At 41.6% G+C, this 15,552-nt stretch overlaps 1 protein-coding gene across 1 annotated transcript in view; it reads left to right on the top strand.

The window, feature by feature from the left end:
- The window catches only part of LOC139755991 (prestin-like), a 184,834-nt gene that overhangs the window by 98,214 nt on the left and 71,068 nt on the right, over positions 1–15,552 (top strand). Inside the window, 1 exon segment of the mRNA XM_071674906.1 lies at positions 11,571–11,704. Coding sequence (XP_071531007.1) covers positions 11,571–11,704 — 134 coding nt within the window.

Here is a 15,552-nt window from a genome sequence, read left to right as displayed (position 1 = left end):
CACAAGGAAACAGAGGAATGGCCCAACCCACCCACATACATGTATATACATGCACGTCCACACACGCACATTTACATACCTATACATCTCAACGTATACGTACATATACACATACAGACATATACATATATACACATGTACATAAGTCATACTGTCTGCCCTTATTCATTCCCGTCGCCACCCTGCCACACATGAAATGACAACCCCCTCCCTCCGCATGTGCGCGAGGTAGCACTAGGAAAAGACAACAAAGGCCACATTCGTTCACACTCAGTCTCTAGCTGTCATGTATAATGCACTGAAACCACATCTCCCTTTCCACATCCAGGCCCCACAAAACTTTCCATAGTTTACCCCAGACACTTCGTATGCCCTGGTTGAATCCATTGACAGCATGTCGACCCCGGTATACCACATCGTTCCAATTCACTCTCTTCCTTGCACACCTTTCACCCTCCTGCATGTTCAGGCCCCAATCACTCAAAGTCTTTTTCACTCCATCTTTCCACCTCCAATTTGGTCTCCCACTTCTCCTCGTATTGTTGTTATTATTACAATAGATCACTTTTCCCCATGTCAGCGAGGTAGCACTAGGAAAGAGACAAAGAACAGCCCATCCTTTCATATACACATACATATACATAAATGCCTATACATGCACATATACGTACATATACATGTCAACATATACATGCATATACATACACAGACATATACATACATACAATTGTACGTATTCATGCTTGCCTTCATCCATTCCTGGCGCTACTCTGCCCCACAGGAAATAGCATTGCTAATCCCTGCTTCAGCGAGGTAGCACCAGGAAAGTGGACAAAAAGACCACATCCATTTACACTCAGTCTCTAGTGTATACCACATTGCTCCAATTCCCTCTATTCCTTGCATGCCTCTCACCCTCCTGTATGTTCAGGCCCGGCACTCAAAATCTTCTTCACTCTATCCTTCCACATCCAATTTGGTCTCCCATTTCTCCTTGTTCCCTCTACCTCTGACACACATTATCTTCTTTGTCATTCTTTCCTCACTCATTCTCTCCATATGTCCAAACCATATCATCATACCCTTTTCTGCTCTCTTAATACACTCTATTTATTACCACACATCTCTCTTACCCTTTCATTACTTACTCGATCAAATCCCTCACACCACATATTGTCCTCAAACATTTCATTTCCAACACATCCACCCTCCTAAGTACAACCCTATCTTTAGCCCATGCCTCTCAACCATATGATGTTGTTGGAACCACTATTTCTTCAAACATTCCCATTTTTGCTCTCTGAGATAACATTCCCTCTTTCCACACATTCTTCATCACTCCCCGAACCTTTGCCCCCTCCCCCACCCTGTGACTCGACTCCGTTTCCATAGCTCCATTTGCTCCATTTGCTGCTAAGTCCACTCCCAGATGTCTAAAACACTTCACTTCCTCCAATATTTCTCATTCAAACTTACATCCCAACTAAGTTGTCCCTCAAATTTGCTGAACCTAATAACCTTGCTCTTATTCACATTTACTCTCAACTCTCTCCTTTCACTCACTTTTTGAAACTGAATCACCAACCTCTGCAGTTTTTCACTCAAATCAGCCACCAGTGGTGTATCATCGGCAAACAACAACTGACTCGCTTCCCAGGCCCCCTCATCCCCAACAGAATGAATATTCGCCACTCTCTCAAAAACTCTTGCATTTACCTCCTTAACCTTCCCATCCATAAACGAATGAAACAACCATGGAGACATCACACACCCCTGCTGCAGACCAACTTTTACTTAGAACCAATCACTCTCCTCTCTTCCTACTTCTACACATGCCTTACATCCTTGATAAAAACTTTTCACTGCTTCTCGCAGCTTACCTCCCACACCATATCCTCTTAAGTCCTTCCACAAAGCATCTCTGTCAATGCTGTCATATGCCTTCTTCAGATCCATAAATGCTACATACAAATCCATCTGTTTTTCTAAGTATTTCTTGCATACATTCTTCAAAGCAAACACCTGATCCACATATCCTCTACCACTCCTGAAACCACACTGCTCTTCCCCAATCTGATGCTCTGTATGTGCCTTCACCCACTCAGTCATGACCCTTCCAAACAATTTCCCAGGAATACTCAACAACCTTATGCCTCTATAGTTTGGACACTCACCTTTATCAGCTTTGCCTTTGTACAATGGCACTATGCATGTATTCTGCCAATCATCAGGAACTTCACCATGATTGAATATTGAATATCCTTACCAACCAATCAATATCACAGTCACCCCCTTTCTTAATAAGTTCAACTATGGTACCATCCAAACCTGCTACCTTGCTGGCTTTCATCTTCTGCATAGCTTTCACTACCTCCTCTGTTTACCAAACCATTCTCCCCGACCCTTTCACTTTGCACACTACCCTAATGAAAACACCCTACATCTGCCACTCTATCATCAAACACATTCAACAAACCTTCAGAATATTCACTTCATCACTTCCTGTTATCACTTTCCCCCCTTGCCCCCTTTACAGATGTTCTCATTTGTTCTTTTGTCTCACACACATTATTTACCTCCTTCAAAACATCTTTTTATCCTCCCTAAAGTTTTGTGATACTATCTCACCCCAACTCTTATTTGCCTTCTTTTTCAACGTGAATGAAAGCAAGGAGCAAGGTTATTAGGTTTAGCTGGGCAGAGGAACAGGTCATTTGTAGTGTGTGTTTGAATGGAGAAAATTTGGAGGGAGTGAAGTCTTTAGATACCTGGAAATGGGCATGGCAATGAATGGAACCCTAGAAATGGAAGTGAGTCATTCGATGGTTGAGGGAGTGATGGTTCTGGGAACATTGAGGAATGTAGGGAAAGGAGCTTGTTATCTAGGAGGGCAAAAATGGATATGTTTGAAGGCATTGTACTCCCAGCAGAGTTGTATGGATGCAAGGCATAATCTGTGGACAAGGATATGTGTAGGAGGGTGTATGTGTTGGAAATGAAGTGTTTGAGGACAATATGTGATGAGGTAGTTTGATTGAATGATTACTAAAAGGGTAAGAGAGAGGTGTGGTAATAAATAGATTGTGGTTGGGAGATCTGAAGTGGACTGATGAAATGGTTTGGACATATGGAGAAAATTGGTGGGGAGAGGTTGAGAAAGGATATGTGTCAGAAGTAGAGAGGACAAGGAGAAGGGTGACACCAAATGGGAGATGGAAGGAGGGAGGGAAAAATGTTTTGAGTGATCAGGGCTTGAACATGTAGGAAGGTGAAAGGCATGCTTGGGTTAGAGTGAATTGGAGTGATGTGGTATTTAGAGGGAGATGTGCTGTTAGTGGACAGACTCAGAGCATAGAAAGCAGCCAGGGGGAACCATGGAGAGTTATGTAGGTCCTGGTTATGAATGGTCTGTGGTTTCAGTGCATTATACATGACAGCTAGAGAATGTATGTAAGTGAATGAGGCCTTTCTATATCTGTTGCTGGTATTACTTCATCAATGCAGGAAATGGTGAAGAAAGATGAAAAAAATACTATTATGATACTACCCTAATATCCCTTTCTCAAAGGGGTCCTGGAGCTATAACCCAAGGATCCCCCCATCCATCCAGGAGCTCTTGCAGCCCCAAAGATGCTTTACAACCAATAGTAGGGAGAGGATGGACTCCTTTTAAGTGAGAATTTCATTGATGAGTCTGCACTATCTTTCATCAGCAGATGATACACCTTTGCTTGCACTATATCCTCAAGTAGCCAGTGTCAGGTAACATTGTGTCTACAGGATATATATATATATATATATATATATATATATATATATATATATATATATATATATATATATATATATATAGGCAGATATAGGGTGTTTTGGTCGAGGTGGTGTGCAAAGTGCGAGGGTTAGGGAAAATGAGTTGGTAAACAGAGAGAAGTAGTAAAAGCTTTGCGGAAGATGAAAGCCGGAAAGGCAGCAGGTTTGGATGGTATTGCAGTGGAATTTATTAAAAAAGGGGGTGACTGTATTGTTGACTGGTTGGTAAGGTTATTTAATGTATGTATGACTCATGGTGAGGTGCCTGAGGATTGGCGGAATGCGTGCATAGTGCCATTGTACAAAGGCAAAGGGGATAAGAGTGAGTGCTCAAATTACAGAGGTATAAGTTTGTTGAGTATTCCTGGCAAATTATATGGGAGGGTATTGATTGAGAGGGTGAAGGCATGTACAGAGCATCAGATTGGGGAAGAGCAGTGTGGTTTCAGAAGTGGTAGAGGATGTGTGGATCAGGTGTTTGCTTTGAAGAATGTATTTGAGAAATACTTAGAAAAGCAAATGGATTTGTATGTAGCATTTATGGATCTGGAGAAGGCATATGATAGAGTTGATAGAGATGCTCTGTGGAAGGTATTAAGAATATATGGTGTGGGAGGCAAGTTGTTAGAAGCAGTGAAAAGTTTTTATCGAGGATGTAAGGCATGTGTACGTGTAGGAAGAGAGGAAAGTGATTGGTTCTCATTGAATGTAGGTTTGTGGCAGGGGTGTGTGATGTCTCCATGGTTGTTTAATTTGTTTATGGATGGGGTTGTTAGGGAGGTGAATGCAAGAGTTTTGGAAAGAGGGGCAAGTATGAAGTCTGTTGGGGATGAGAGAGCTTGGGAAGTGAGTCAATTGTTGTTCGCTGATGATACAGCACTGGTGGCTGATTCATGTGAGAAACTGCAGAAGCTGGTGACTGAGTTTGGTAAAGTGTGTGAAAGAAGAAAGTTAAGAGTAAATGTGAATAAGAGCAAGGTTATTAGGTACAGTAGGGTTGAGGGTCAAGTCAATTGGGAGGTGAGTTTGAATGGAGAAAAACTGGAGGAAGTGAAGTGTTTTAGATATCTGGGAGTGGATCTGGCAGCGGATGGAAGCGGAAGTGGATCATAGGGTGGGGGAGGGAGTGAAAATTCTGGGAGCCTTGAAGAATGTGTGGAAGTCGAGAACATTATCTCGGAATGCAAAAATGGGTATGTTTGAAGGAATAGGGGTTCCAACAATGTTGTATGGTTGCGAGGCGTGGGCTATGGATAGAGTTGTGCGCAGGAGGATGGATGTGCTGGAAATGAGATGTTTGAGGACAATGTGTGGTGTGAGGTGGTTTGATCGAGTAAGTAACGTAAGGGTAAGAGAGATGTGTGGAAATAAAAAGAGCGTGGTTGAGAGAGCAGAAGAGGGTGTTTTGAAATGGTTTGGGCACATGGAAAGAATGAGTGAGGAAAGATTGACCAAGAGGATATATGTGTCGGAGATGGAGGGAACGAGGAGAAGAGGGAGACCAAATTGGAGGTGGAAAGATGGATTGAAAAAGATTTTGTGTGATCGGGGCCTGAACATGCAGGAGGGTGAAAGGAGGGCAAGGAATAGAGTGAATTGGAGCAATGTGGTATACCGGGGTTGACGTGCTGTCAGTGGATTGAATCAAGGCATGTGAAGCGTCTGGGGTAAACCATGGAAAGCTGTGTAGGTATGTATATTTGCGTGTGTGGACGTATGTATATACATGTGTATGGGGGTGGGTTGGGCCATTTCTTTCGTCTGTTTCCTTGCGCTACCTCGCAAACGCAGGAGACAGCAAAAAAAATATATGTATATATATATATATATATATATATATTATTTTTATTTATTTTGCTTTGTCACTGTCTCCCGCGTTTGCGAGGTAGTGCAAGGAAGCAGATGAAAGAAATGGCCCAACCCACCCCCATACACATTTATATACACACACGTCCACACACGCAAATATACATACCTATACATCTCAATGTAAACATATATATACACACACAGACACATACAAAAATACCCATGCACACAATTCACACTGTCTGCCTTTATTCATTCCCATCGGGGGCGAAAATTCTGGGAGCCTTGAAGAATGTGTGGAAGTCGAGAACATTATCTCGGAAAGCAAAAATGGGTATGTTTGAAGGAATAGTGGTTCCAACAATGTTGTATGGTTGCGAGGCGTGGACTATGGATAGAGTTGTGCGCAGGAGGATGGATGTGCTGGAAATGAGATGTTTGAGGACAATGTATGGTGTGAGGTGGTTTGATCGAGTAAGTAACGTAAGGGTAAGAGAGATGTGTGGAAATAAAAAGAGCGTGGTTGAGAGAGCAGAAGAGGGTGTTTTGAAATGGTTTGGTCACTTGGAGAGAATGAGTGAGGAAAGATTGACCAAGAGGATATATGTGTCGGAGGTGGAGGGAACGAGGAGAAGAGGGAGACCAAATTGGAGGTGGAAAGATGGAGTGAAAAAGATTTTGTGTGATCGGGGCCTGAACATGCAGGAGGGTGAAAGGAGGGCAAGGAATAGAGTGAATTGGAGCGATGTGGTATACCGGGGTTGACGTACTGTCTGTGGATTGAATCAAGGCATGTGAAGCGTCTGGGGTAAACCATGGAAAGCTGTGTAGGTATGTATATTTGCGTGTGTGGACGTATGTATATACATGTGTATGGGGGTGGGTTGGGCCATTTCTTTCGTCTGTTTCCTTGTGCTACCTCGCAAACGTGGGAGACAGCGACAAAGCAAAAAAAAAAAAAAAAAAAAAAAATATGGAAGGTATTAAGAATATATGGTGTGGGAGGAAAGTTGTTAGAAGCAGTGAAAAGTTTTTATCGAGGATGTAAGGCATGTGTACATGTAGGAAGAGAGGAAAGTGATTGTTTCTCAGTGAATGTAGGTTTGCGGCAGGGGTGTGTGATGTCTCCATGGTTGTTCAATTTGTTTATGGATGGGGTTGTTAGGGAGGTAAATGCAAGAGTTTTGGAAAGAGGGGCAAGTATGAAGTCTGTTGGGGATGAGAGAGCTTGGGAAGTGAGTCAGTTGTTGTTCGCTGATGATACAGCGCTGGTGGCTGATTCATGTGAGAAACTGCAGAAGCTGGTGACTGAGTTTGGTAAAGTGTGTGGAAGAAGAAAGTTAAGAGTAAATGTGAATAAGAGCAAGGTTATTAGGTACAGTAGGGTTGAGGGTCAAGTCAATTGGGAGGTGAGTTTGAATGGAGAAAAACTGGAGGAAGTGAAGTGTTTTAGATATCTGGGAGTGGATCTGGCAGCGGATGGAACCATGGAAGCGGAAGTGGATCATAGGGTGGGGGAGGGGGCGAAAATTCTGGGGGCCTTGAAGAATGTGTGGAAGTCGAGAACATTATCTCGGAAAGCAAAAATGGGTATGTTTGAAGGAATAGTGGTTCCAACAATGTTGTATGGTTGCGAGTCGTGGGCTATGGATAGAGATGTGCGCAGGAGGATGGATGTGCTGGAAATGAGATGTTTGAGGACAATGTGTGGTGTGAGGTGGTTTGATCGAGTGAGTAACGTAAGGGTAAGAGAGATGTGTGGAAATAAAAAGAGCGTGGTTGAGAGAGCAGAAGAGGGTGTTTTGAAGTGGTTTGGGCACATGGAGAGGATGAGTGAGGAAAGATTGACCAAGAGGATATATGTGTCGGAGGTGGAGGGAGCAAGGAGAGGAGGGAGACCAAATTGGAGGTGGAAAGATGGAGTGAAAAAGATTTTGTGTGATCGGGGCCTGAACATGCAGGAGGGTGAAAGGAGGGCAAGGAATAGAGTGAATTGGAGCGATGTGGTATACCGGGGTTGACGTGCTGTCAGTGGATTGAATCAAGGCATGTGAAGCGTCTGGGGTAAACCATGGAAAGCTGTGTAGGTATGTATATTTGCGTGTGTGGACGTATGTATATACATGTGTATGGGGGGGGTTGGGCCATTTCTTTCGTCTGTTTCCTTGCGCTACCTCGCAAACGCGGGAGACAGCGACAAAGTATAAAAAAAAAAAAAAAAACATATATATATATATATATATATATTTTTTTTTTTTTTTTTTTCAAACTATTCGCCATTTCCCGCATCAGCAAGGTAGCGTTAAGAACAGAGGACTGGGCCTCTGAGGGAACATCCTCACCTGGCCCCCTTCTCTGTTCCTTTTTTTTGAAAATTAAAGAAAAAAACGAGGGGAGGATTTCCAGCCCCCCACTCCCTCCCCTTTTATATATATATATATATATATCTTTCATACTATTCACCATTTCCCGCTTTAGCGAGGTAGCCTTTGAAGGAATATCCTCACCTGCCCTCCTTCTCTGTTCCTTCTTGTGGAAAATTACAAAAAAAATGAGAGGGGAGGATTTCCAGCCCCCTCGCTTCCTCCCCTTTTAGTCGCCTTCTACGACACGCCGGGAATATGTGGGAAGTATTCTTTCTCCCCTATCCCAGGGATATATATATTTTTATATATTTATTTATTTTGCTTTGTCGCTGTCTCTCACGTTTGCGAGGTAGCGGAAGGAAACAGACGAAAGAAATGGCCCAACCCACCTCCATACACATGTATATACATACACGTCCACACACACAAATATACATACCTATACATCTCAATGTACACATATATATACACACACAGACATATACATATATGCACATGTACATAATTCATACTGTCTGCCTTTATTTATTCCCATCGCCACCTCGCCACACATGGAATAACATCCCCCTCCCCCCTCATGTGTGCGAGGTAGCACTAGGAAAAGACAACAAAGGCCCCATTCGTTCACACTCAGTCTCTAGCTGTCATGTAATAATGCCCAAAACCACAGCTCCCTTTCCACATCGAGGCCCCACAGAACTTTCCATGGTTTACCCCAGACACTTCACATGCCCTGATTCAATCCATTGACAGCACGTTGACCCCGGTATACCACATCGATCCAATTCACTCTATTCCTTGCCCGCCTTTCACCCTCCTGCATGTTCAGGCCCCGATCACTCAAAATCTTTTTCACTCCATCTTTCCACCTTCAATTTGGTCTCCCGCTTCTCCTCGTTCCCTCCACCTCCGACACATATATCCTCTTGGTCAATCTTTCCTCACTCATTCTCTCCATGTGCCCAAACCATTTCAAAACACCCTCTTCTGCTCTCTCAACCACGCTCTTTTTATTTCCACACATCTCTCTTACCCTTGCATTACTTACTCGATCAAACCACCTCACACCACATATTGTCCTCAAACATCTCATGGAACCACTATTCCTTCAAACATACCCATTTTTGCTTTCCGAGATAATGTTCTCGACTTCCACACATTCTTCAAGGCTCCCAGGATTTTCGCCCCCTCCCCCACCCTATGATTCACTTCCACTTCTATGGTTCCATTCCGCTGCCAGATCCACTCCCAGATATCTAAAACTCTTTACTTCCTCCAGTTTTTCTCCATTCAAACTTACCTCCCAATTGACTTGACCCTCAACCCTACTGTACCTAATAACCTTGCTCTTATTCACATTTACTCTTAACTTTCTTCTTTCACACACTTTACCAAACTCAGTCACCAACTTCTGCAGTTTCTCACATGAATCAGCCACCAGCGCTGTATCATCAGCGAACAACAACTGACTCACTTCCCAAGCTCTTTCATCCACAACAGACTTCATACTTGCCCCTCTTTCCAAAGCTCTTGCATTTACCTCCCTAACAACCCCATCCATAAATAAATTAAACAACCATGGAGACATCACACACCCTTGCCGCAAACCTACATTCACTGAGAACCAATCACTTTCCTCTCTTCCTACGTGTACATATGCCTTACATCCTCGATAAAAATTTTTTACTGCTTCTAACAACTTGCCTCCCACACCATATATTCTTAATACCTTCCACAGAGCATCTCTGTCAACTCTATCATATGCCTTCTCCAGATCCATAAATGCTACACACAAATCCATTTGCTTTTCTAAGTATTTCTCACATACATTCTTCAAAGCAATCACCTGATCCACACATCCTCTACCACTTCTGAAACCACACTGCTCTTCCCCAGTCTTATTCTCTGTACATGCCTTCACCCTCTCAATCAATACCCTCCCATATAATTTCCCAGGAATACTCAACAGACTTATACCTCTGTAATTTGAGCACTCACTTTTATCCCCTTTGCCTTTGTAAAATGGCACCATGCAAGCATTCTGCCAATCCTCAGGCACCTCACCATGAGTCATACATACACTAAATAACCTTACCAACCAGTCAACAATACAGTCACCCCCTTTTTTAGTAAATTCCACTGCAATACCATCCAAATCCAACGCCTTGCCGGCTTTCATCTCCCGCAAAGCTTGTACTACTTCTTCTCTGTTTACTAAATCATTTTCCCTAACCCTCTCACTTTGCACACCACCTCGACCAAAACACCCTATATCTGCCACTCTATCATCAAACACATTCAACAAACCTTGAAAATACTCACTCCATCTCCTCACATCACCACTACTTGTTATCACCTCCCCATTAGCCCCCTTCACTGAAGTTCCCATTTGTTCCCTTGTCTTAAGCACTTTATTTACCTCCTTCCAAAACATCTTTTTATTCTCCCTAAAATTTAATGATACTCTCTCACCCCAACTCTCATTTGCCCTCTTTTTCACCTCTTGCACCTTTCTCTTGACCTCCTGCCTCTTTCTTTTATACATCTCCCACTCATTTGCATTATTTCCCTGCAAAAATCTTCTAAATGCCTCTCTCTTCTCTTTCACTAATACTCTTACTTCTTCATCACACCACTCACTACCCTTTCTAATCTGCCCATCTCTCACACTTCTCATGTCACAAGCATCTTTTGCGCAAGCCATCACTGCTTCCCTAAATACATCCCATTCCTCCCCCACTCCCCTTACGTCCTTTTTTCTCACCTTTTTCCATTCTGTACTCAGTCTCTCCTGGTACAATAAAGGGTACAAAGTGGATAAGATATACTTAAGAGAGATGGGTAGTTGTAGACATTTGTTTAGGGCTAGGGATATATCAAATAAAAACACTAGAGAAATGATGAGCGATTAGACATGATTAAAATATTTTGGGCATGGAGGTCATATGATTGCAGAAGTAAGAAGTATTTTTGTGAGTGTGGTAGTCCATGTTTCTCTTTAATGCAATGGACTTGGGTTGAGGATGAATGGGAAGATTTTAAGGGACTGTATGTAACTTGTCTACCCACTTAGATTGTTAATGGAGTTTTAATGATAGATACATAGATAGATAGACAGAAAGACAAACAGACTGGTGAATGTATTGATGCATATATAGATAGATAGTTAGGTAAATAGATACAAACATTCTGAGAATGATATATCAGGAATGCTATAGGAAAACATTTTTGTTTAAGGAAGGGTTGTAGTGATAGAAGGCTGAAAGTCATGGAAAATTAGTAATAAGCTTAGCATTATTGTACTCTGATGAACATATTACCTTTGTTATACAACTTGAAGTTTTTTATCTTGGATGAGGAATACCTTTTGGAACTTTCTCATTTTGTTTTATTGTAATTTGTCACTCATATCATGGCTCTTCATCAACAAAAGTTATAGTAATGTAAATTATATATTAGCCTGATTTAAGTCTAAGTTCTGAGTGATACCATTCGCTTCATTTACTAAGAATTGCTAATACTGTATAGACCTATGTAAAATATGCATTGTTTTGTCTCTTATTAATTTTCTTTAATTTTCATCAGCCCTGGTTTCGCACAAAAACAAAAATCCCTATACCTATTGAATTGATTGTCGTCATTCTCGGAACTGTTGCATCTTACTTCGGCAACCTCCATGGCAATTATGACATCAGAATTGTTGGTGAAATACCCACAGGGTAAGTTATTTTCCCACATTAATAAAGATTTAGAAATTATGTTTCGATGAATTGAACATTTTATGAGCATCTGAAAGAGCACACACTTTTAGGTTAAGACATGAAGACATTGTTTCTTCCCTCTGAATAGGTTGAATTGATAAGGATTCACCCTCTTTGACCAACCTAATACCAGTGAGGCCAGTTGTTGTTCATCCATACAGATCCTGTTATATTCTATAGATCTCCATGTAACTACATTGTAAATATATACACTTTAGTGTAAATTTCCTATGCTGTGAAGATATATTCCTTATCTGTTTATCATATTACAACCTTAAGGAGAGAATGTAGTTCTGCATCTTTATTCTTCCATTCTCCAGCTAAGGATAGAATGGGTGGGGGTGGATAGGGGTCAGAGGTCACTGTAGGAATGTATTTGTTTTCAGTTAATGGTGCATCATTTGAGAAACATCCTTGGTCTTTAGAACCTAATATCTGTAATGCTTAGAATATCTATAATACCTACTTGATCATCCTCCCTATTAAAGGCAGATATAATTAAAATGCAAACCATACAAAATTGACCCAGCAACCATGAACACTCAGCACCTTCACAATGAAACAAACATCCTCCAAATCCAGTCTAACCCCAATATGCTCAGCATGATATTCTCTGCAACAGGTCTAGGCTTTTTCCATCAAACCCCTCCTCAACTAAGTACACACCCCAAATAGAAACGAAAAGCTTACCCCTGCTTCACACTTCAGTAGACTATACTTACAGGTCTCCCTTCCCCCAGCAAACACAACAGTAACAAAACTTGCATTACCAAAATGACTCAACAGGCACTAAACAACTGCTCTCCCAACTCAGCCTCAAACACCATCCCACCAGTCACACACCTCTCTGAAACCATGCTCCCCAGACAAAAATGAGTTACACTTACTTGTTTATACTCTGGTTATCACCCATCGCAGTAACACTACAATCGCTGGTTCAACATATCTCAAAACCTTTCTGCCTATGAACCAGTTGCCTTAGTGAAGACACTGAGTACTTACTACCCAATTATCCTTCATTCTCCCTACAGAGACATACACATAGCATTTATAAACCATATACTAATTGATAGGTGTGCAAAGCAGTCTCTTGGCTGTGGATGTGCTGAGGGGATCAGCTGGCATGATGTTTGATCATTGCTTGATGGAGATGAGGGTGACGGTTTATAGGGGCCTTAGGAAAAGAGATGATAAGGGTGGTAAGAGGGTTGTGAAAGTGAGAGTTTGATAAAGAGGCTTGTGTGAGACGTTAAGTGCAGCATTGCAAACGGTGAAAGGAAGTAAAGGTATGGGAGTAGTTGAGGAATGGGAAGTGTTTGGAAAAACACTGCTTATTTGTTTGAGAGAAGAGTATGGCGTGCGGTAGAGGGAGGTAGACAGGTGAGAAATGAATGTCAAAGCAGCTGGAATGGATGGGACTGCAGTTAAATTTCATAAGAAATGGGGTGCATGTTACTGAGTAGTTAGCTAGGATTTACAATGTATATATAACTAATGCAGAGATGCCTGAGGATTAGCAGAATGCCTGCATAGTGCCATTTTATAAAGGCAAAGGGTTCAGAACACATATAAGTTTGTCAAGTTTATATGTTAAGTTGTATGGAAGAATGGTAATTGAAAGGGTGGTGGCATGCACAGAGCATCAGACAGGGAAAGAACAGTATGGTTTCAAAAGTGGTCGAGGATAATGGATCAGTTGTTTGCTTTAGGTGGTGTGTGTTAGAAATATCTAGAGAAACAGAGGACTTTGTATGTGACATTTATGAGTGCACATTGCACATGATAGGGTTGATAGAGATGTTCTGTGGAAGGTGCTATGATATATGGTGTGGGAGGAAAGTCATTAGATGCAGTGAAGAGTTTTATCAAGGGAGTAAGTCATGTTTGCAAGCAGTTAGAGAGGAAGATGAGTAGTTCCAAATGGAGCTGGGTATATGGCAGGGGGGTGTGTAATGTCATGGTTGTTTAATCTCTTTATCGATGGAGTGCTAAAGGAGGTGAATACAAAGGTTTGGAGAAAGACGCAGGTAAGCAGTCTGATGGGAAGTGAGTCATTTGTTTGCTGATGACAAGATGCTAGTGGCAGATTCAACTGAGAAACTGCAGAAGCTGATGCCTATGTTTGAGAGTGTGTGAAAGGAGAATATGAATATGAATAAAAGCAAGAGTATATGGTTTAGCAGTTAAATAAGAGGTTTATGGAATGTGAGTTTTATTGGATAGAATTTGGAATTGAGTGGTTTAGGTACCTGGGTGTGGACATGGCAGCAAATGGAACTATGGGGGCTGAGGTGAGCCATAGATTGGATGAGGGGATAATGGTCCTTGGTACATTAAGAAATATGTGGAAACAGTTCACTGTCTTCAAGGACAAAGATTGGTATAGTAGTATTGTTGGTGCTATATGGTATGAACTATGGGCTGTAGACAAAAATGTAAAGAAGTTAGTAAATGTAAATGTGATGGATATGAAATGTTTGAGGATGATTTATGGTATGTGAAGGGTTGATCAAATAAAAAATGATAGGATAAGAGAGAGGTGTGTTAGCAAAGGAATGTGTGTGATAGAGCTGAAGACATTGTGCTGAAATGGTTTGGACATTTGAAGAGAATGAGTAAAGAAAGAATGGTTAAGAGGGTACACACATTAGAATTTAAGGTAACAAGGAAAAGGAGAGAAACCAAGGAGAAGGTGGCTTTACAGAGTGAAAAACGCTTTGAAGGTTAGGCGCCTGGACTTGTAGGAGGGCATGAGGTATGCAAAGGATAGAGCAAATTGGAGTGATGTGGTATACAAAGAACAGTGCTGCCTTTTTTGCAGAAACCAGGGGAAACAATGGAAAGGTCCGTAGGGCCTTGTTGAGAATGGGGCATTGGTGCTGGTGTATTATACATGACAGCTAGATATTGGATGTGAGAGAATGAGGACATTTCTTCACCTGTTCATGTTGTTACCTAGAAGATAGAGACCAAATTGGAGTTTGAAGAATGGAGTGAAAAAAATTTTCAGTGATGGGGCCGGAATTTGCATGAGGGTGAAAGACATTAAGAGATTGAGTGAATTGCAACAACATGGTAAACTAGGGTCGACGTGCTGTCAGTGGCCTGAACTAGGGTGTGTGAAGTATCCTGGGTAAACCATGGAAAGTTCTTTGGGGCCTAGTTGTGGATAGGGAGCTATGGTTTCAGTGCATTATACATGTGCCATATGCCGTGCTAGATAATACACTGACCTGACCGTTGAAGGGAAAGTGGGGGTGTCTTGTGGTGTGGGGGAGGTTAGCCTGGGTAACAAGATGTGTTCAACATTTTTATGTTGTTGTTTATTGATAATTCTTTCTTAATGATTTGGTTGATAATAAGATGCACTTCAAAGTTCCCTGGGGACAAATTAAAGATTGTGGTATTAGTAATTAAGACAGATTCGATGACATCACAGGTAGGATAATCAGATGAGGGATACAGTGTGATTGGGTTTTTAAGGTCTACAGGTGAATGTTTTTAAGCCAGTGTTTAGTAACCACATGACTGGTTATCCATGCATGCTGAATGACTGCTAATAGCATCTCTCAGTGGCCTAATTTTAATTCAGGTCTTAATGATAGTGTAATTGTATTGGAAGGCAACATTAAAAGCACTGCTTTTTAAGTACCTGTCTTACATTAGCTAAGTTAGGAGAATAGGGCAACACCAAACATTTATACCTATCATCCTTTTTTCACATTCTTGTTACAAGATGCATAAAATATCCTCCTGACTTTCCAGTAAGCATTTGCACACAAACCACTTACGATAACATAGCTAAA

The sequence above is a fragment of the Panulirus ornatus genome, chromosome 20 (genome assembly GCF_036320965.1).
Source record: "Panulirus ornatus isolate Po-2019 chromosome 20, ASM3632096v1, whole genome shotgun sequence".
NCBI classification, from domain to species: Eukaryota; Metazoa; Arthropoda; class Malacostraca; order Decapoda; family Palinuridae; genus Panulirus; species Panulirus ornatus.
This window is presented reverse-complemented; position numbering and strand designations above follow the sequence as displayed.